At 45.7% G+C, this 23,514-nt stretch overlaps 1 protein-coding gene across 4 annotated transcripts in view; it reads left to right on the top strand.

The window, feature by feature from the left end:
- Positions 1-23,514, top strand: part of COL12A1 (collagen type XII alpha 1 chain) — a 248,292-nt gene that overhangs the window by 206,917 nt on the left and 17,861 nt on the right. For all 4 annotated transcript variants that reach the window (XM_063916822.1, XM_063916821.1, XM_063916824.1 and 1 more), the window contains 2 exons: positions 7,443-7,496; positions 8,370-8,441. In XM_063916822.1, coding sequence (XP_063772892.1) covers positions 7,443-7,496; positions 8,370-8,441 — 126 coding nt within the window. The remainder of the gene's footprint in view (positions 1-7,442; positions 7,497-8,369; positions 8,442-23,514) is intronic.

The raw sequence follows: 23,514 nt of genomic DNA, 5'->3' as shown, positions 1-23,514 counted from the left end.
TTTATGCATTTAAAATGGCAGAACATCTTTTTGTATCGTTTAATGCGTAACAGAACATAATTACTTATAGAGTTAATCCTTACACGTAAAACAAATGACCTGTAAGCAGCTTGAAGCTCAGGCTGGAAAACGTTCTCCTTAGCCAAACTGTCTTTTCCAGTAATTCTTTCTTGTAATAAATGATCCACCAAGAAACTTTCCAGAACTTTTTTTTTGCTGTGGACAAATTCTTTGTTTCCATTGCAATTGTTTAGTTGATCCTCATAATACAAATCAAATACATTTCTGAATTCGCAAAGCAAACAAATCACAAAATCTCACAACTTCATATTTTAGATTTACTCTCCTTAAGCATCAAAGAAGAGTCCAGGGGGGGAAATATGGGATTGTGCTGGTGCCAAACAAAACCAAAACTTATTTGGTTTCACTGATACATTTAACACATTTATTTCCATTACATCTGTGCTTCTGGATTCCTGGGTAGTGGAATCACTAATCTTGTCAAGTGTACAGTAATAAAGAATGAATAATGAATTAGAAACATGTATTTAACTGTGTGTGTGTGTGTGTGTGTGTGTGTGTGTGTGTGTGTGTGTGTGTGTGTGTGTGTGCGCGTGTGTGTGAGACTGTGGGCTGGATGTAATGACACCCGAGGTGCGAGATGTCGGCCGATCTCGGACCTTTTTTTAAAGGGGCAATCACCTACGAAGCAAAACCATGCCTTGTAAGTGATTGTCCCTTTAAAAAAGTGTCTGAGATCAATCTCGGGCATCATTAAATCCGGCCCTGTATGTGCAAAAGTTGCTCTATGTACTTTGCTAGTAACTACATACATTTATGTTATCTCTTGCACTGAGAATGTCTTGATTATGGAACATTTTGCTGCCCCTGCGATACATTCTTGCTTCTCTACAGTGATAGGATGTTTATTGCTTTATTGTGGAAGAGGATGGGGGAAGTTTTATTTGGAATAACAGCAAAGAAATAAGCTGGATGCAACTACGATAAAACAGAATAGAGGTAAACATATGATTATGTTTTATTAGACACACCACACTAAAATCTTTCTTGACTCCATATAATGATTAAAACATCCAGCTTTTAACAGTAAAAGTTCATCTGGGAAACATATTAAAGACCAATCACAATAATGTGTCAAGAAAAATGCAGCTTACAGTATTTTTTGTGCTTGGCAGATATTCATAGCAAACATAACAGTAAATGTCAAGGCAGTTTCATGGTGATCTATGATTTACACAACACTGATTTGTTTGCGATAACATATTGAGAAAGTAGAGATCAAAAAATCTAATTACAAGATTTTTAAGATTTTGTTTGTTAATCTACTATATTATCTAGTCTAACAGAATTGTGTAAATCATTGTCACTTTCATACAGGGTTGGCTCCAGGTCTACTAGCCCCCTGAGTGTGAAATTTTGAAGTGAAGGTGCTCGCGTTCCTGGGAAAGTGGGCATGGCCTCATAGCTTTATATTATGTTATCAAAGTATAAATATGTATATATCACACACCCCTACACACACACACACACACACACACACACACTAAGCAGCCTTACACATAATGCCCACAGTAGTGCTCGGTACACATAATGCCCACAGTAATAGCTGCTTACACATACTGCCCCCAGTAATGCCCCTTATACATAATGCCCACAGTAGTGCCAGATACACATAATGTCCCCAGTAGTGCTAGTTACATTAATTGCCCCAGTATAGTGCCAGATACACATAATGCCCCAAGTATAATGCAAGATACACGTAATATCCCCAGTAGTGCCAGATACACATAATGCCCCAAGTGTAGTGCCACATACACATAATGCCACAAGTGTAATGCAAGATACACGTAATATCCCAGTAGTGCCAGATACACATAATGCCCCCAGTATAGTGCCAGTTACACATAATGTCCCCAGTATAGTGCCAGATACACATAATGCCCCCAGAATAGTGCCAGATACACATAAAATACCTCAGTATACTAACAGATACACATAATGCCCCCATTAGTGGCAGGTATACATAATATCCCCAGTTTAGTGCCAGTTACACATAATAGCCCCAGTATATTACCAGTTACACATAATGTTCCAGTATAGTGCCAGATACACATAATGTCCCCAGTATAGTGCCAGATACACATGATGTTCCATTATAGTGCCAGGTACACATTCACATTATGCCCCCAGTATAGTGCCAGATACACATAATGCCCCAATAGTGCCAGATACACATAATGCCCCCAGTAGTGCTGCTTACACAAACTGCCTCCAGTGCTCACTGCCACTGCTGCTGGGCTCTGCTGATTAGCTCTGCTGCTGGGCTCTGTTGCTGACCTCCATGTCCGAGGGGAGGAGAGCACAATGCGCGCCTCTTCTGCCCCTCTGTAAGACCAGTCTCCCATCTCTGGTGGACATCCCAAATATGGTACTGGTTCGTGAGTCAATCAAAGTTTGTGGTCTGTAGCCAATCAGGAGACACTGCTGCAGGTCCATGAGCTCTGATTGGCTGGCGGCTGACTCCACATTTAAAATTGCTGCACACCCATAAAAACCCGGCACCCCATTCGACCACTTCTGTCGAACATTCCAAATAAATTCATAACTCATGTTTGAATTGGAGTGTGATACAATCCAATCATGAGTTATGATTTTATTATCTACACTGTTGTTTATTAAGTAATGTATTAATATGAGTGCCATTACAATGTTCCTGTACCTAATGCATTCATGTTTTTACAGTACTTGATGTCAGCCTTTGCGTATACTTAGTTGCAGAAAGGCACACAGGGCCTTATTCAGATGTGGCTGTTCTTGCTGCTGCTGTTGCTATATTTGGCCATGCAGTTGCTAATATGGGCAGAAGAAAACCTGAGCATAGGGACGCCCACTGCAGTCGCATCATTTCCAGCCAACAGTGTATAATTGAAAATACATTGGTACCATCGTGGCAAATCGGAACATGTCGCAGAGTCTGAGTGCCTCTGTAGATGCACAGGCTGAGCTGCTCTCCCAGGATGCAGAGAGCTCTCCCGTAGCAAGTAAGATCACAACTGCTAATTTATTCATTCCCAGAAAATGTCGTCTGAACGGACATGACATGCCTGTGTTTGGCCGACCACTCCCCATTACTACCCCCAAACGCTGTTGTCCTGTCACTCACTTTGCGACTAATTCCGTGGTGTGACCTTAATGGTAATTAACTCACTACATGTGCGCACTGTGGCTCAGACAGTAAGAAAACATTGACTGATTTGCTTACAGTAGCTGCATTATGGCCACATCTGAATCAGGGCCACTGTACCAAGAGGTATTCGAATTGTACTTAGGGGGAGATTTATCAAACCTTTGCGAGAGAGCATTAAATTGAAGAAATTGCCTATAGCAACCAGTTAAGCTTCTAACTGTCTTTTCATTGTGACTTTGTTAAATAAATGACAAGATGCTGATTGATTCCTTTGGACAATGTCTCCATTTCTATCTATCACCAAGGCTTGATACATCTCCCATTGAAAGAGTCACTTGTTTCAAATCATTTGTTCTTATTTCAGTTGTGTGCACAGGAAAGTGGATGTGAAAAACACTTTAGTCCTCACGTAGGCATTGCATTCGATACGCAGTTCAACGCTCCTTGCTTTTATACTGAAGCACCTTAATGGTCTGCACAAGATACATTATGATGCAGCCATACTCTTACAGGACACCTCTGCAAATTAGAAGTGTGCCTGACTTTGCATACAGGAGGAATATTTGATGAGAAAAGTGGGAGTGTCACAATCATAGTGCCTCCTCCTCCAATCACTTTACAATGATCTCTTTTATTGGATGAAACATTTGTTCTTGTAGAACACTGCTCAGTATAACCTCATTTGTGACTTAGGGGATAATTCAGACCTCATCGCTAGGCTGCGTTTTCTCACAGCCTGCGATCAGGTCCAAACTGCGCATGTGTATGCACCGCAATGCGCCGGCGCATCAAATGACTGCACCGGGCATCTGTGAATAGCGATGGGATGGTGTGAAATAAGTGATTGCATGGGTGATTGCAAGGAGATTGACAGGAAGAGGCTGTGTGTGGGTGGCAACTGACCGTTTTGTAGGAGTGCCTGGGAAAATGCAGGAGTAACCAGGTGTTTTGAAGGAGGGTTTCTGACGTCAGCTCCGGCCTTGATCATCGCAGCAGCTGAGTAAGTCCTGGGCAGTGCAGAGACTGCACAAACTGATGTTTGTGCAAGTCACCAACAAATGCGATCGCACACCTGCACAAAGGTAATACCCTCCCCATGTAGGCAGCGACTACCTGATCGCAGGGATGCAAAAAATGCACCCTAGCGATCAGGTCTGAAATACCCCCTTATAGTAATCGTGAGAGTAAGTGGACATAGGACTGTCTTTATTACACATATTACTTTTGTGATTTTGAAGTTTTGTTTTCCATTGGACAAAGGGGGTCATTCCGACCCGATTGCTCGCTGCAGTTTGTTGCAGCACAGCGATCGGGTCGGAATTGCGCATGCGCCGGCGCCGCAGTACGCCGGCGCATGGCAGCTTTCGTTACCTAGCGATCGCCTCTGAGACAGAGGCGGTCGCTAGGCGGGAGGAGGAGCGGTCCGGACAACGCAGGCGTGGCCGGACCGTTGGGGGGGCGGGCTGCTGCGGCTGCGTGATGTGTCACGCAGCCACTGCGGCCAGAGGGAGCGACGAGCAACTCCCGGCCAGCCGCAGGAGCTGCGTTGGCCGGGAGTTACTCCTCAAATACAAAGGGCGATGCTTTTGTATTTGTGCAGGAGGGGCCGGCACTGACATGCAGGGCGGACTAGCCCTGGGTCTAAGTTAACGATCGTAGCTGTGCTAAACTTAGCACAGCTACAATCAACTCGGAATGACCCCCAAAGTGTCTTAGAAATGTGACTTGAGTTTTCCAGGAGTATCAGAATTTCACTTTGGGAATATCTTGATACAGAAAACTGTGATTCTTTGGATCCTGAAATTGTGGGGAAAATGTGGTAGTTCTCCTGTTTTTGCCACCCAGAGAGAAATAGGTGGCTTTTATGGCTTCATGCCCTGTTTTTCTTTTCTTGAAAACATGACAAAGTATCCCATATTGCACACTATGTGATATCAGACAGCTCCAAAAGATGTGTGCAGTTTTCCTGCACCAAAATAAAACATCTGTAATACTACTCCTATTACATAAATAAAAAGCACACTGCATTAATTGGGTTTAGTTTGTATTATAATTATAGCAAATAAAGGCAAACCTCTCAAAATGTATATTGTTTTTTATTGCGGTTTTTATCTAATTGCTATAAGTAATATATCACCATCACAAGAAAGAGACAATGAATTATCATTATACCTAGCCAGGAACTGCCACTTATTATTAAATAGTATGATACTGCAAAAGCAACTCATGCTGTGGATTATGAAAGCCAGTAGTATTCCCCTGTACTCTGACTTATACACTATTAATCAGAACACAGACTGGGAAGATGGTTGGAGTCCTGACTTATATACCAACCTAACTTGGAGATCTGCTCCATACACTAGCCAACAGATTGTATATATGCTTTAAATGATACTAGATTTCAGCTGACAACTGATTTAGTCAGGATACTGTGATTGGCAGTTGAATCTACCACCATGGGTTAGTGGAAAAGCAAATAAAAGTTGTGAGTATAGAGCATGTGTACATTGTAAAATTAGCTTGTCATAAGACTTGTTGGAAACACCTCAATGGCTACACTATCAAATGAATCAATCCTTATCATGATCTGTGAGTTATTTAGTAGTGGGAACCTACAGTTTTTCTCTAAATGGTAGTACTAGCAAGTAACAATAAATATGAATCATTTCATTTACCAAAGAATTTGAAATCTAGAAAATGTTTCTGTTTTACATTTGGACTTAACAGTTCTGTCAACTTTACAGGTTATATCTGTAGCTAATCAAAAACTACAGGGCCAAATTCAATTAGCCGGAAAATAAAAACCTTGAATTTACAGCGACTCGTGGTAAATTCACAAAAAACACCTATTTAGTTTTCCACAATTTTACCGCAAATTTCAATTCACCAACTTAGAGCAGGTGATCAACTTGGGGCAAATCCCTATTTTAAATTAAAAATGTTGGGATTGGGTTCTGAACCCCTGGGACACTCCCCCTGGATGACTAATTAGGCGCTTGGAAGTTTTAATTATTTTTTAATTGGCCAATGATGATGTCATTTTTGGGGTGAATCAGGGCAAAATTATGGAAATTGGGGTACAAGGTATGGAACAGGTATACTGGGGTGCTTTATGAGTGGGACAAGTGTGTTTAGACTTGCATGTGGGAGTAATCGGTCTGTTTCCACTTATTTTTAAAAATCCCCTAAAATGACCCAAAATATACTTATACCCATTTTTATGTATCCTAAATGTCATTTTAGCACTTATTGTGCTGAAAAAATTGCTTTCTATCATTTGTTTACATTTACAAAATGCATATAACAGCCATTTGATCAAATTTAAGTACCAGAAATACTTTTATTATAACCAATAATAATTTTTTATACACTTTTCCGATGTTAGCATACATGCAAAAATCCCATTTTTGCTGGAAGAAAGCCGCAAAAAAGACAATTGCTGTAAATCTCACGATTTCACTGCTAACTGAATTTGTCTCATAGATAATGTAGAAGTTCTCACTTAACGGGTGACAGCATCACTGTGATACTGTTGGGTACTCTCACTACCTCTAAAATATTTGTTCAGCTTTTCTTAACCATTTAACTGATGATTTTCCCCCCAAAAAAACTGCTCAGAAATTGTAATTTTTTTTAAATGAGTGAATTAGGTGAAGAACATGAATTTAACCCTATGCAAAATAATTTTAGTTAAAAAAAAAGTTTAAAAAAATAAATATATTTTTTCAAACATTATAACATCGGTCGGGAACATCGTGACCATTGTGATTTTACCTTATAGAGCTCAGACATTTGCCAGATACACGGGGTAAGCTGGGGGTGGCTTGGGGGGTTGTTTTACACTTCCCCAGTGGCTGCTATTGTCTGCAGCCACTGGGGGTGGGGGATCCTGACGTGCTGACCAATCAGCAATGATCGGCAGCACAGCAACACTGTGGGGAGAGTGCAGGGAGGCAGAGGGATCTTCTGGTCACTCTGACAGCAGCAGCGGAGGGGAGCTTCCCTTCCCTGCCACTGCTAACACTGGTTATCTGACTGGTCGCATCCTGTGTGACCAAGTCAGAAAAAACACTGCCTGGTGTGGTCGCAGCTGATGCCACCATGTCAGTCAAGTGGTTAAATCATGCAAAGCAAATCATTAGTAAAGTATGTGTTTTCACTTTTTTGTGCAAACTTCACTCTTATGCTAATTGTTATAATTAATCGTTATGTACTTTTTTGTGTGTTTTATTAGGGTTTCACAGGCAAAGATGGAGCAATTGGACCCAGAGGACCACCTGGCCCTATGGTAAATCATTTGTATATAATCTCTTGTTAAAGGGTTTTCTTTGCCATTATGGCAGCTGAATATAATTTTATTGTAAAATTATCATCTGTGTCCTCATACATCTAGCCTCAATATGCCCGCCATGTGAGTGAGCCGCCAGGTCCCGTGCAATTCTGCTAGTGTTGGGCATCTTTTTTTTTGTTGCCAAAAATGCATCTTAGTCGCAAACAATGTGACTGCGATGCACCAGGCGACTGTGCTGATTAATCTGATATGTGACACTTTTATATTGTGTGTGACTGAGTTTGTATATGGAGCACAACAGAAAAAACCCATTGAATAGTTTGTATACAGATTCCAAGACTCAGTTGCACACAGATCATCAAGTGTTGCATATCAAATTAATCAACACAGTCTCCTGGTGCTTCGTAGCCGCATTGTGTTGCGACTAAGAGGTATATTTACTAAGGTTGAGTTTTTTAGAAATGGAGATGTTGCCCATACCAACCAATCAGATTCCACCTGACATTAATCTAGCTGTTCTAGAAGATAATAGCTAGAATCTGACTGGTTGCTATGGGTAACATCTCCAGTTTAAAAAAAAGTCACACCTTAGTGTATATACGCCTAAAATGGCATTTTCAGCAAAAGATGCAAAAAAAGACGTCTGACACTAGCAGAGTCTCACGGGACCTGGCGCGCTGAGAAGGGCTATTTGGCGCGACTGCAGCAATGATGTATGAGGACACATCTGTAGTGTAATAAATGTGATCATGTAGATACATTTTCCATAAATTACTCTTATAGAAGTACAGTAGCCTGACAATTTGGCTAACAAAATCCTGAAAATATATCCAGTAATAGTCTTTATCAAATGTTTCTTTTACATTACAGGGAACACCAGGAGCTCCAGGAGTGCCTGGTCCAAGTGGGACACCAGGAAAGCAAGGAGATAATGGCCTACCGGTAAGATAATACCAGTCTCTGATGATTGACAACAATGTTTATTGCTTAGTTGGAAATTAATAAAATTCAATGCTTCTCTCTTCCTAGATTGTTGGTTGTAGAAGTAGCAAAACTATTGGATGGAAAATGTGCAGTACATCTTTTTAACAGTTGCATAAGTTGGTTTTTGGAAATTGTGGTAATCATTTTCCATTTGAAAAACCACCAAGATTATCTGCCAAAACATATATTTCTGCACTGTGCAAACATTAAGAACTACATCAGCACATTCACAGGAAATGTTGCTGACTTGCAGTGCTTCTTTACATCCTTAAATCATATGCCATTTAGTACAAATGATATTTGATAACTCACTGACAAAGACATTTCGTTTGGTTTGAAGCATTCAGACTACTACTGACAACACTGTTGATTAATTATGTATGAGAGAGTCTTGCATAGTGGTTAGTGACAGTAAGAGGAATTCTTTGCACTCTGTATAATGATAAATGTAAACTGGTTACATGTTTCCTACATAGTCATGAATAGGAAATAAGGTCCATGTTCCATTTATACTTTGCATGGAAAATGTCACTCACTAGGGCTCATTTAAACGCTGTTTTTCCACAAGAGCCTTTTCCAACTGGTATAGATATATATTTTTTTGTGTGAATATTTCTTATATTTGTAGAATTTGGGTTAATTCTTGGCTAAATATTGAGTTTAGTATTTGAGCATGAAATGGTGCTTTGATTAGGAACTTTAGATTGGAGTAGCGGTGTTTGATAATATTAAGTCTAAGCTTAAAGCTTTGACTATTTTCAGACATAAGATTTGAGTTGTTATTATGAATTTGTATAAGCTTTTTTATTTTTGTATTTTTGTATTTTTCATTTTATTTTCGTTTCATTAGGGCTAAAAGATATTTTAGGATCTTCCTTCAAACTGATGGGCCTGAGATAGCAGCTCTTTTAGGGCTGCTCCAACCTTTTCAGTGCACTTTTAGTAAGGGATATTTTACTGCCCTTTTCTATTTTGTGAGGTCTAGTGGTACCTAAGATACAGTTAGGAACAGCACTTGTTATTTCCGGTTACATCAGTATGTATATACAATCTTTTGTGTGGCACCTATGTAACAGTGACGTGCGGTGAGGTCAGTGGCTGGTGAGGCACTGCAGCCATAATGACCGTTGAGTCCCACCAAAGATTCCTACCACCACAGAGCCAATGCCCGCTACTGCTAATAGTAGTGCAGAGGGGTTTAGTATGATTTAAATACTGACGGGATCCCAGCGGTCAGATTACCGACAGCAGCATCCCGACCATCAGAATAACCCTCCCATGCATCCTACCCTAACCCTCTCTTGTGGGAGCCTAAACCTAACCCTCCCCGATGCCTAAACCAAACCCTCCCCACTTGGTGCCTAACCTCCCCTTCTATGTGCCTAAACCTAACCCTCCATCCCCGGTACCTTACTCTAACCTTCCCGTTCCGGAACCCTAAGCCTAACCCTCCTTCTCCTGCCTAAACCTGACCCCCCTGCGGCAGGACACCGGCGCGTCCCACTAAAAGGACATTCGGGAATCCGGCTGTTGGTATTTTGATACCGGAATCCCGAGCGGCGTCGGTATTTAGACGCCGGGCTTGTGATGTCCTTCGGGATTCCGGCGTCAGTATATCGCTCACCGGGATCCCGTCTGTCGGGAACTTAACTGCATCCCGTGCAGAGTAGGGGGCAGGCAGGGCCTACTAGAAGGGGTGGCAGGATGGGAGTAGTGGTGGGAAGAAGTGGGCAGGATAGGTGTAGAGGGGACTCGGCGAGTATAAGTTAGTATAAGATGAACAAGAATCTCACCTCTTTACAGCTCACACAGGACGTACACTCGGACAGCCAGAGTGGAAGTGATGGGTCCCGCTCCTTCGGCAGCTCACACCCGTCTCTTTCTTGCACTATCCAGCGGGGCTAGGACAAAGGGGTAGACCAGTGCCGTAACTAGACATTTTGGTGCCCTGTGCCAGAAAGATAATTGGAGCCCCACGGGCAAATGCAAAAAAGGGACAGCGTGCGCCATAAATATGGTGGCAGGGGCGTGGCCACAGAATAGTTCCAATTCACATTACTCCGCGCGGTAGTGTCCAAAAGTCACATTACACCATACAGTAGTACTCTTTATACAAGTTACACCACACAGTAGTGTCTGCACGTCACTTTACACCACACATTAGTGTCCGAAAGTCACATTACACCATACAGTAATACTCCTTATACACATTACACCACACAGTAGTGTACGTAAATCACATCATACCGCACAGAAGTGTCTATTATTCACATTGTGCTGCACAGTAGTGTATTTTGTTCACATTACACTGCACAGTAGTGCCCTCGTATACACATTATGCCATGCAGAGCACCTCCATCTCATTCCTCCGCCTCCTCCTCATATATCCCTGACTTTGAGGGCATCTATAAAGTCACCCTGCTCTCTTTTAATCTATACTGTAAGAGTCCCGGCAGTGGGGTGAAGTTGTGGGTGAGTGAGTGAGTGAGTGAGTGAATGGTTGGTTCTGTTGCTGAGGGACGTTGGAGACCCACAAATGGTGTTGGATGAGGTACATTGCTGCTGTGAGCCGCCTACAGGTATTAGTGTGGGTACGTGGTGGGAGGGGGTGTGGAGGTGAGTGGCTGGGGACAGGTATCAGTGAGGGGACATGGAGTAAGGGGTGTGAGTGGCTGGGGACAGGTATCAGTGAGGGGACATGGAGTAAGGGGTGTGAGTGGCTGGGAACAGGTATCAGTAAGGGGACATGGTGGGAGGGGGTGTGGAGGTGAGTGGCTGGGGACAGGTATCAGTGAGGGAACACTGGGTAAGGGGGTGTGGATGTGAGTGGCTGGAGACAAGTATCAATGATGGGACATGGAATAAGGGGTGTGAGTGGCTGGGAACAGGTATCAGTGATGGTATTTGGAATAAGGGGTGTGAGTGGCTGGGAACAGGTATCAGTGAGGGGACGTGGAATAAGGGGTGTGAGTGGCTGGGAACAGGTATCAGTGAGGGGACATGGAATAAGGGATGCGAGTGGCTGGGAACAGGTATTAGTGAGGGGACATGGAATAAGGGGTGTGAGTGGCTGGGAACAGGTATCAGTGAGGGGACGTGGAATAAGGGGTGCGAGTGGCTGGGAACAGGTATCAGTGAGGGGACGTGAAATAAGGGCTGTGAGTGGCTGGGAACAGGTATCAGTGAGGGGATGTGGAATAAGGGCTGTGAGTGGCTGGGGACAGGTATCAGTGAGGGGACGTGGAATAAGGGCTGTGAGTGGCAGGGGACAGGTATCAGTGAGGAGACATGGAATAAGGGGTGCGAGTGGCTGGGCACAGGTATCAGTGAGGGTACGTGGAATAAGGGGTGTGAGTGGCTGGGAACAGGTATTAGTGAGGGGACGTGGAATAAGGGGTGTGAGTGGCTCGGAACAGGTATCAGTGAGGGGACGTGGAATAAGGGGTGTGAGTGGCTGGCCACAGGTATCAGTGAGGGGACAAGGGAGTAGGGGTGTGAAAGGCCAGGGAAAGAAAAGCAGCACATCTGTGAGATGCAGGGAGGTTGCCAGGCCTGCTGGTCAGCAGGCCGCTACTAGCGGGAGAATAAGATCTGCAGCTCGTCAGAAAGCACAGCACAGTTACCAGCCCTGCAGGTCATCACTTCATGTGCTCTGCACAACACAGGTGACCCGCATCTTGTCACCTGCTGGGTTCTGTTGAACCTGCTGCAGCGTGCGATGGGATACAGCGCAGCTCAGAGGGGGCGGGATTTACTAATCTAATCGCCACTCCTCGCCACCTACCGCAGCGATACTAATCGCATATGTACTAACATATGCGATTAATATAGCAATGCGGTATAGGAGGCCCCCGCGATGATGCCTGCAGGGATCGGCAGGGGTCTCCGTCACCTCCCAGACCCGGGAGGTGAAGTGTGCAGGTAGCACCCGGGCTCCTCCTCCCCCCTGCAGCCGGAAGGAGACAAAGCTGTGCTGCGGGGGAGAAGGAGGAGCGGGGCTGCACCAGCAGCAGCTCACGTATGCTGGACGGAGGAGGGGAGGGGAGTCGTCGTGAGCAGCACGGGGCGGCGGGGGGATGTAGTGGCGGCGGTAAGAATCTCACAGGCTTCTACAGGGTATCGCCATAAAAAGATGGCGATACCCTATGGGGCGAAACCGCGGCGGTCGGGGGTTAGTACATATGAAAATGCGGTAAAACGGGGGTTTTACTGCATTTTCCCTTTAGTGAATCCTGCTAAGGAAGAGGGAGACTGGAGGTAGAGGAAAATCATGTAAACACTTATCCAATACACATATATATTTTCATACTCATGCCATCCCTATTCCACTCCCTGACTCCTCATAACCCCCCCCCCCCCACACACACACACACACACGCACACACACACGCACGCACACACACACACACACACACACACACACACACACACACACACACACACACACACACACGCACACTCCTGTCTTCCTTCCCTTTCTTCACCTCTACCCATTCTGCCAGGGGCGGATCCAGAAAAAAATTACAGGGGGGGCACCATTAGGGACGTGGCTTCGTTGGAATGGGCGTGGCTTCGTTGGAATGGGCGTGGTATTGCAGGAAAAGACTACCTTATACCCCAGTTTTGCAACCTGCACGCCCAGACGTTGGCCACCACAGGAAAGAAAAATAATCCTGATTCATGCCCCTTACATTATTTGTCATTTTTCCTCCTTATAGTAATGCCCAGTATACATTATGCCACATACTGCAATGGCCCTTAGACATTATTCCACACACAATAATGCACATGACACAATATGCACACACTGTAATGCCCCAGACACATTATGCCACACACCGTAATGCCTGTGACACATTATGACAGGAATCGCAATGCCCGTTATACATTATGCTACACACCGCACTGCCCCTGATACATTATAGCACATACAATGTCTGTGACACATTATGCCACACACTGCAATGACCTTGAGACATTATACCACAATGCCCGTGATATAGTATACCATACACCGTAATGCCTGTGACACATACCGCACATCCCGTTATACCCTATGCCACACACCGTAATGCCCGTTATATATTATGCAACACTGCAATGACCCTGAGACATTATACCACATACCACAATGCCCGTGATATAGTATACCACACACCGTAATGCCTGACACATTATGACACACACCGCAATGTCCGTGATACATTATGCCACACACTGCAATGACCCTGAGACATTATACCACATATCACAATGCCAGCGATATAGTATACCATACACCGTAATGCCTGTGACACATTATGACACACACCGCAATGTCCGTGATACATTATGCCACACACCGTAATGCCCATTACACATTAAGTCCTACAGTAAGGCTTCTAATTACTTTTCAAATACCTGCTCGTTGTCAGGGGTTTCATGCACTGGGTGTCATGCTCGTTGCCAGGGGTTTCATGCTCTTGGTTCCATGCACGGTGCCAGGGGTTTTCATGCTCAGGGTGTCATGCTCGTTGCCAGGGGTTTCATGCACTGGGTGTCATGCTCGTTGCCAGGGGTTTCATGCACTGGGTGTCATGCTCGTTGCCAGGGGTTTCATGCACTGGGTGTCATGCTCGTTGCTAGGAGGTAGTCCTTGTTGCTAGGGCTGTGCTCCCAGTGCCACATATGTCCCCAGTGCCAGATATTCCCCCACGGTGCCAGGTACTCACATGCCCCCAGTGCCAAATATAGCCCCCCCCCATGTGCCAGGTACACATATACCCCCAGTGCCAGATATTCCCAGACAGTGCCACATATGCCCCTAGTGCCAGATATCTCCCCCCCAGTGCTTTATATGCCCCCAGTGCCACATATGCCCCAGTGCCACATATGCCCCAGTGCCAGATATTCCCCCCCCAGTGCCACATATGCCCCCAGTGCCAGATATCCCTCCCCTGCCAGTTATTCCCCCCAGTGCCACATATGCCCCCAGTGCCAGATATCCCCCCCCCCGTGCCAGATATGCCCCCAGTGCCAGATATTCCCCCCAGTGCCAGATATGCCCCCAGTGCCAGATATTCTCCCCCCCCCTGCCAAATATGCCCCCAGTGCCAGATATCCCCCCCCCCCAGTGCCAGATATGCCCCCAGTGTCAGATATTCCCCCCAGTGCCATATATGTCCCCAGTGCCAGATGTTCTCCCACCCCCCCCTCCCTGCCAAATATGCCCCCAGTGCCAGATATAACCCCCCAGTGCGTCCCTTCCTCCGCCGCCGCCGATGCTCCCCCCGCTCCCCTGCTGTTAGGAGGGACACGGAGGGCACAGTGCGCGCCTCTCCTGTGTCCCTCCTGTGTCTCCGGCGGCCGCGGGTCACTGTAATAAAGGAAGTGCTCACGAACGGCACTTCCTTTATGAGACCAGCGGCCGCCGGAGACACAGGAGGGACACAGGAGAGGCGCGCACTGTGCCCTCCGTGTCCCTCCTAACAGCAGGGGACGAAACGAGACCGCAGACTGACATGCGGACGCTAGTCCGCATGTCAGTCTGCACTAAAAATGACAGGGGGGGCACGTGCCTTGGTGCCCCCCCCCTAAATCCGCCACTGCATTCTGCTCATTGTGCTGTTTCAGTTTAGTTTAGTCCTCCACTCTCTTCCACCTCCTCCTTTCTCTACATCTGAGGTGCACAGTATCCCCCATCGCATGACACCCTGCGATATAGCGCTAGTTTTTCACCCCCACCCCCACTCCCAAGGTGAGAGCAGCAAGTAAATTATTTTTTGTAAATCTGACCTGCTGCAGCGCTGATCTTCTTCCTGTGCTGGCCACGGCGCGCTGTGACCATGGCTGGGAGCTTGACACCATGAACAGAGGATAGAGAGTGGAGAGCAATCCCCCCCTCCGCACCAGCTGTACATGATCGTCTCTGACTGCATACAGGCCCCTGAGCGCGGTTGTCACTGCGGGCTGCCCTGGGAGCGGGGCAGTTCCTCCTCTGCACTGCCCTGCGTGTGATGCGGCCATACAACAGGTAATGCCGCGGATCTGTACTCCGGCACGGAGAGGGGTGGGTACTGTCGGCCACCATTTATGTAATCCCAGTGGGGTTGGGGGTGCTATCGCTAGTGGCAGAAGAGGAGGGGGGCACTACTATCAACTCTCACTGGTGTAATCACTGCAGGAGGGGGGGACGGCCGAGTGGGGCGGGGCATGTGCGGTAGCCGGCCCGGGAAGGGAGGTGGTTTAGGATGGGTTGCCACTCAAGCCCTGCCCACTGTCAAATCATATCAACATTAGTGACAGGGGCGTGCTTTCATATGGGCTGAAAGCACGCCCCTGTCAAAGCGGCACTTCCAGTGGGTGCCGCTTACTGGGATTTTTTCAAATGGGCTTTTACTGCCCGATGCTTGGCCCCGCCCCCCGCTTCCGCCTCTTTCTTACTGACAGCAGGAGGCACCGACAGCGGTGCCTCCGAAATACGTTTAAAATAGGCACACTATTATATTCCACCTCCGGGGTCACTGGTATGGTAAAGTATGAACAAGTCGGTTTCAATGAAAAAAATCAATTGCTGTTGGGATTTCGACCGTCAGGATTTTGATTGGAGGTAAATTGACTGCATCCCATATTAACAGTTATTTAATATATTTTCATATTTATGCAAACTTATTTGTACAAGTACTTTTTATATACATTAAATACATTATTTTACTTATGAAATGATATATGCACATATATAATAGATTAGACTGAATGTATTACAGTATGACATCACACTTATTACATTTGGAGGAGTTAAGTACAAGGCATATCGTATGACATGATTTTACAGAGGCCGGAACAACATACAGAGGAGCTGTGCAGAAAGTGTCATTTCATTTTATTACTTTTTGTTTTACAAGGGTCAAACAATAATATAATATATTTCCTTTCTAGGGTCCTACAGGGCAGAAAGGAGATAAGGGTGAGAGGAAAAGGACATTCGGGAATCCGGCTGTTGGTATTTTGATACCGGAATCCCGAGCGGCGTCGGTATTTAGACGCCGGGCTTGTGATGTCCTTCGGGATTCCGGCGTCAGTATATCGCTCACCGGGATCCCGTCTGTCGGGAACTTAACTGCATCCCGTGCAGAGTAGGGGGCAGGCAGGGACTACTAGAAGGGGTGGCAGGATGGGAGTAGTGGTGGGAAGAAGTGGGCAGGATAGGTGTAGAGGGGACTCGGCGAGTATAAGTTAGTATAAGATGAGCAAGAATCTCACCTCTTTACAGCTCACACAGGACGTACACTCGGACAGCCAGAGTGGAAGTGATGGGTCCCGCTCCTTCGGCAGCTCACACCCGTCTCTTTCTTGCACTATCCAGCGGGGCTAGGACAAAGGGGTAGACCAGTGCCGTAACTAGACATTTTGGTGCCCTGTGCCAGAAAGATAATTGGAGCCCCACGGGCAAATGCAAAAAAGGGACAGCGTGCGCCATAAATATGGTGGCAGGGGCGTGGCCACAGAATAGTTCCAATTCACATTACTCCGCGCGGTAGTGTCCAAATGTCACATTACACCATACAGTAGTACTCTTTATACAAGTTACACCACACAGTAGTGTCTGCACGTCACTTTACACCACACATTAGTGTCCGAAAGTCACATTACACCATACAGTAATACTCCTTATACACATTACACCACACAGTAGTGTACGTAAATCACATCATACCGCACAGAAGTGTCTATTATTCACATTGTGCTGCACAGTAGTGTATTTTGTTCACATTACACTGCACAGTAGTGCCCCCGTATACACATTATGCCATGCAGAGCACCTCCATCTCATTCCTCCGCCTCCTCCTCATATATCCCTGACTTTGAGGGCATCTATAAAGTCACCCTGCTCTCTTTTAATCTATACTGTAAGAGTCCCGGCAGTGGGGTGAAGTTGTGGGTGAGTGAGTGAGTGAATGGTTGGTTCTGTTGCTGAGGGACGTTGGAGACCCACAAATGGTGTGGATGAGGTACATTGCTGCTGTGAGCCGCCTACAGGTATTAGTGTGGGTACATGGTGGGAGGGGGTGTGGAGGTGAGTGGCTGGGGACAGGTATCAGTGAGGGGACATGGAGTAAGGGGTGTGAGTGGCTGGGAACAGGAATCAGTAAGGGGATATGTTGGGAGGGGGTGTGGAGGTGAGTGGCTGGGGACAGATATCAGTGAGGGAACACTGGGTAAGGGGGTGTGGATGTGAGTGGCTGGAGACAAGTATCAGTGAGGGGACATGGAAAAAGGGGTGTGAGTGGCTGGGAACTGGTATCAGTGATGGTATTTGGAATAAGGGGTGTGAGTGGCTGGGAACAGGTATCAGTGAGGGGACGTGGAATAAGGGGTGTGAGTGGCTGGGAACAGGTATTAGTGAGGGGACGTGGAATAAGGGGTGTGAGTGGCTGGGAACAGGTATCAGTGAGGGGACGTGGAATAAGGGGTGCGAGTGGCTGGGAACAGGTATTAGTGAGGGGACGTGGAATAAGGGGTGTGAGTGGCTCGGAACAGGTATCAGTGAGGGGACGTGGAATAAGGGGTGTGAGTGGCTGGGAACAGGTATCAGTGAGGGGACGTGGAATAAGGGCTGTGAGTGGCTGGGGACAGGTATCAGTGAGGGGACGTGGAATAAGGGGTGTGAGTGACTCGGAACAGGTATCAGTGAGGGGACGTGGAATAAGGGGTGTGAGTGGCTGGCCACAGGTATCAGTGAGGGGACAAGGGAGTAGGGGTGTGAAAGGCCAGGGAAAGAAAAGCAGCACATCTGTGAGATGCAGGGAGGTTGCCAGGCCTGCTGGTCAGCAGGCCGCTACTAGCGGGAGAATAAGATCTGCAGCTCGTCAGAAAGCACAGCACAGTTACCAGCCCTGCAGGTCATCACTTCATGTGCTCTGCACAACACAGGTGACCCGCATCTTGTCACCTGCTGGGTTCTGTTGAACCTGCTGCAGCGTGCGATGGAATACAGCGCAGCTCAGAGGGGGCGGGATTTACTAATCTCATCGCCACCCCTCGCCACCTACCGCAGCGATACTAATCGCATATGTACTAACATATGCGATTAATATAGCAATGCGGTATAGGAGGCCCCCGCGATGATGCCTGCAGGGATCGGCAGGGGTCTGCGTCACCTCCCAGACCCGGGAGGTGAAGTGTGCAGGTAGCACCCGGGCTCCTCCTCCTCCCCCCTGCAGCCGGAAGGAGACAAAGCTGTGCCGCGGGGGAGAAGGAGGAGCGGGGCTGCACCAGCAGCAGCTCACGTATGCTGGACGGAGGAGGGGAGGGGAGTCGTCGTGAGCAGCACGGGGCGACGGCGGGATGTGGTGGCGGCGGTAAGAATCTCACAGGCTTCTATAGGGTATCGCCATAAAAAGATGGCGATACCCTATGGGGCGAAACCGCGGCGGTCGGGGGTTAGTACATATGAAAATGCGGTAAAACGGGGGTTTTACTGCATTTTCCCTTTAGTGAATCCTGCTAAGGAAGAGGGAGACTGGAGGTAGAGGAAAATCATGTAAACACTTATCCAATACACATATATATTTTCATACTCATGCCATCCCTATTCCACTCCCTGACTCCTCATAACCCCCCCCCCCCCCCTCCACACACACACACACACACACACACACACACACACACACACACACACACACACACACACACACACACACACACACACTCCTGTCTTCCTTCCCTTTCTTCACCTCTACCCATTCTGCTCATTGTGCTGTTTCAGTTTAGTTTAGTCCTCCACTCTCCCCCACCTCCCCCTTTCTCTACATCTGAGGGGCACAGTATCCCCCATCGCATGACACCCTGCGATACAGCGCTAGTTTTTCACCCCCACCCCCACTCCCAAGGTGAGAGCAGCAAGTAAATTATTTTTTGTAAATCTGACCTGCTGCAGCGCTGATCTTCTTCCTGTGCTGGCCGCGGCGCGCTGTTACCATGGCTGGGAGCTTGACACCATGAACAGAGGATAGAGAGTGGAGAGCAATCCCCCCCTCCGCACCAGCTGTACATGATCGTCTCTGACTGCATACAGGCCCCTGAGCGCGGTTGTCACTGCGGGCTGCCCTGGGAGCGGGGCAGTTCCTCCTCTGCACTGCCCTGCGTGTGATGCGGCCATACAACAGGTAATGCCGCGGATGTGTACTCCGGCACGGAGTGGGGGGGGTACTGTCGGCCACCATTTATGTAATCCCAGTGGGGTTGGGGGTGCTATCGCTAGTGGCAGAAGAGGAGGGGGGCACTACTATCAACTCTCACTGGTGTAATCACTGCAGGAGGGGGGGACGGCCGGGTGGGGCGGGGCATGTGCGGTAGCCGGCCCGGGAAGGGAGGTGGTTTGGGGATGGGTTGCCACTCAAGCCCTGCCCACTGTCAAATCATATCAACATTAGTGACAGGGGCGTGCTTTCATATGGGCTGAAAGCACGCCCCTGTCAAAGCGGCACTTCCAGTGGGTGCCGCTTACTGGGATTTTTTCAATGGGCTTTTACTGGCCGATGCTTGGCCCCACCCCCCGCTTCTGCCTCTTTCTTACTGACAGCAGGAGGCACCGACAATACGTTTAAAACTTTTTTTTAACACAAGCAAAATGATTAAAATAAGATAAGGGATAAAGAGGATAATTATGACACAGCATTTGTGTCATAAGTATCTTCTTTGTCTTATTTTAATCATTAATGACAGGGGAGGCACTGCCTCCCCTGCCTCCCCTGACTGCACGTCCCTGGTATATAAATAAATGAATAATTCATTACATGTTCTTTTTCAGTATAGCGTAACAGTGTACAGTATCTGGAAATGATATCCTTTCTTGAAAAGGGAACATATAAACTAATGAGTGTGTATATAGATGGCTTTTTTTGTTATGGAATTGGTAATTTTGATGTAAACTACTGGTTTCAATCATTTCAGTTTATTAAATGGCTTACGAAAACTGCCATGACATGATAAAGAGGCAAAATCAAATTCTTAAGGCTGGCTTACAGATTTTTTTGAACATTTTTACAGATAGCATAACACCTGTGGTTTGTAATATAAAACAGTCCTATTTTCTGTATATCTGCCCTGTGTTGCATTCCTTTATCCTTTTTATCATGTTATGCTTTAATTTGCTTCCAGACAGAAGACTCAAAAATGCATGTAACTGAATAACTGTAACAGTTCTACGCAGGGACGGATTAAGCCTTGGGGGTGCCCAGGGCACTTGAGACAGGGGGGCCCGGGGGAAGTGTATATTAGATTGTGCATACCTCCCAACATGACCCATTTCAGGAGGGACAAAATGCTCTGCTGCTGGACTTCCTCTTAGTATACAATAGGCATCACCATGTTGAACTATTTAATGGATAAGAAAGCTATTTCAACACAGGTGATTGCAATCATAAATTACGAGGGAAGAACACCTTGTCCCTCCTGGAATGGGAACACCTTGTCCCTCCTGGTATGGATCATGGTGGGATTTCTGAATTGTGTATATTGAATTTAAACCATTGGTGTGTAATAGATTTAAGCTAATAGTTTAATAATGCCTGGGCACTGTTTATAGCTCCACCTAATTGAGAGTCAGCTATTTTTATGAAGTTTCCTTGTCACATACAACAAAAGCAGGAGCCTCTGTACTACTTACACACTGGGACAGTACTCAGAAGGGCTCAGTGTGTGTGTCTCTGAAACCTGATACTCCTGTGTTTCTTCCTGCATACTGTCCTGCTGACATTCTGGCTGCCTGGTTTTGCTGCTTAACAAGAAGGAGAGCTAGTGATGTCAGTGTCCTCTGGCCGGGGGGTCCCCCTGACAGAGGGGGGCCCAGTGATCAGTTTCCCCTGTGCCCCCCATAATCTGGCTATAGCTCTATGTACAGTATAGTAGAATTATTATTGAGTGAAAAGCTGTAAAGTGTTGAGAGCTAAGGAGATTATTTAAAGTACACAGCACAGATAAGAGTGATTTTTTTTATTTACTAATCTATGCAAAATCAAGGTTTGTAAAGACAAGCACTAGGCTACAGTTCCCTGGTGTACAGAAGGGGATAACTGGATTTCGGTGATTCTTAAATATTATTAAAGGATAATACTCAAGTGGTGTATTTACTAAGTTTGACCTTTTGACCTAATGTTGAGTGATCTGATCACATTGTAGATTAATTCTATTATTTCTATTAGTTATTTTCATGTGTTTATTGATTTGAGTTGTACTTTACTAAAGAAATACAAGTGGACTAACTGTTAAAGGTTAGTTCATCTCTTCTTTGCTGCCCTTCCCTAATATCACGCCCATTCAAAGAGGAAAGTGTTTCAAAAAAGAGAAACGTACTTCCACAATTGCAGATTTGGAGAAAGATGGAAACATAAGTAACATTCATTTCTGTTTTAACAAATATTTAAACATTTTTTTAGTTAGTGTTTTCTTCATAAAGTAGTTTATGAGATATGTTAAAATTAAAATTAATACCAGTGAGAGACATATGGTTTCTAATTGCTGCAATCAATTTGAATGATTTTTCAGCACTTATGAAACCACATTATTGTTTCCTCACAACTTTCTGCCTGGAGGCTTATCAATCACTACATTGGTTTCTCTGTGGTTTGTATGGTACAGTTCCTGATTTCTGTTATTCTGTTCGATAATTTGCTAATGTCCTTCATTTACAGTCACTCAGATATACGGGGTGTCCCATAATGATGGGACACATTTTATGTTTTATTTACTTGCCCATCTATAAAATGTATTGTACTGTATTTCAAAGTCTAACTTTAGGAGTTAGTGTTTGTCTCCTTTCCAGGACATTCGTCCTTAATGTTACGGCGAGCAAAGAAGCCCTTACCCACACACTGACTAGTCTGGCCGTAGACAGACATATGCCCACATGAGACTGACTGGCCATGCTTTGACCGAGCAGCACATGCTGACTAGTCTGGCTGTGGACAGACAGACAGACGGACACACACACACACACACACACACACACACACACACACACACACACACACACAGCATATCCGTTACTTTCTCTCTCCCTCCTTTCTAATCCTTGTCGGCTGCCTTGCCAGTGAATTGTCACACCATGCTCGGTCAATATAGCGTGTCTATTTGGTGGCTCTTTGTTCTTGTGATTACTACCACGTAGCAGGGTTACAGCACTTAATGATGTGGCTGCTGATGCAAATAGATATAATATTCAAACCTTGAACAATTGGTTATTCCTTTATAAATGTGCTTGTTCCAGTTCTAGGTACTTGCGTTTAAAATGTGTCCCATCGTTACGGGACACCCTGTATAACTGGAACATCTCTGACCTTTACTTTAAGGGTTAACTTTCCTACTTAGACAAGATTAAGTTGAATTTTAAGAGATTTATTTATTTTACATGCATTGAATGTAGATGTTTTGTACAGATATAAAATAAGTAGATACTGTAAAACATACCTGTAATATGCAGATTTATGCTCTTCCATTAAATGAACAGTGAAGATTTATAAACTGATCCAGGATATAGGTTTTTATTTACGGGATCGGTATGAAATACCTCCAATCAAAATCCCGATGGTCGAAATCCCAACAGCAATTGACCGACGGTCAACATCCCGACAAGGTCAAAATCCCGACATGGACAAAATCCCGACATGGACAAAATACTGACATGTAAAATGCCGACAGGTCAAAATACCAACATTTGTTTTCATTGTTTTGTGTGCATGTCGACATGGACACCATATACGTGTACCGCGTCCCCTCGCATGCTTCGGGCACGGTGTCTCGCTGCGCTCGGCACACTATTATATTCCCCCTCCGGGGTCACTGGTATGGTAAAGTATGAACAAGTCGGTTTCAATGAAAAAAATCAATTGCTGTTGGGATTTCGACCGTCAGGATTTTGATTGGAGGTAAATTGACTGCATCCCATATTTACAGTTATTTAATATATTGTCATATTTATGCAAACTTATTTGTACAAGTACTTTTTATATACATTAAATACATTATTTTACTTATGAAATGATATATGCAC

The sequence above is a fragment of the Pseudophryne corroboree genome, chromosome 4, assembly GCF_028390025.1.
Source record: "Pseudophryne corroboree isolate aPseCor3 chromosome 4, aPseCor3.hap2, whole genome shotgun sequence".
NCBI classification, from domain to species: Eukaryota; Metazoa; Chordata; class Amphibia; order Anura; family Myobatrachidae; genus Pseudophryne; species Pseudophryne corroboree.
The sequence above is the reverse complement of the archived record's forward strand: the minus strand, read 5'-3'. Positions and strand labels throughout refer to the sequence as shown.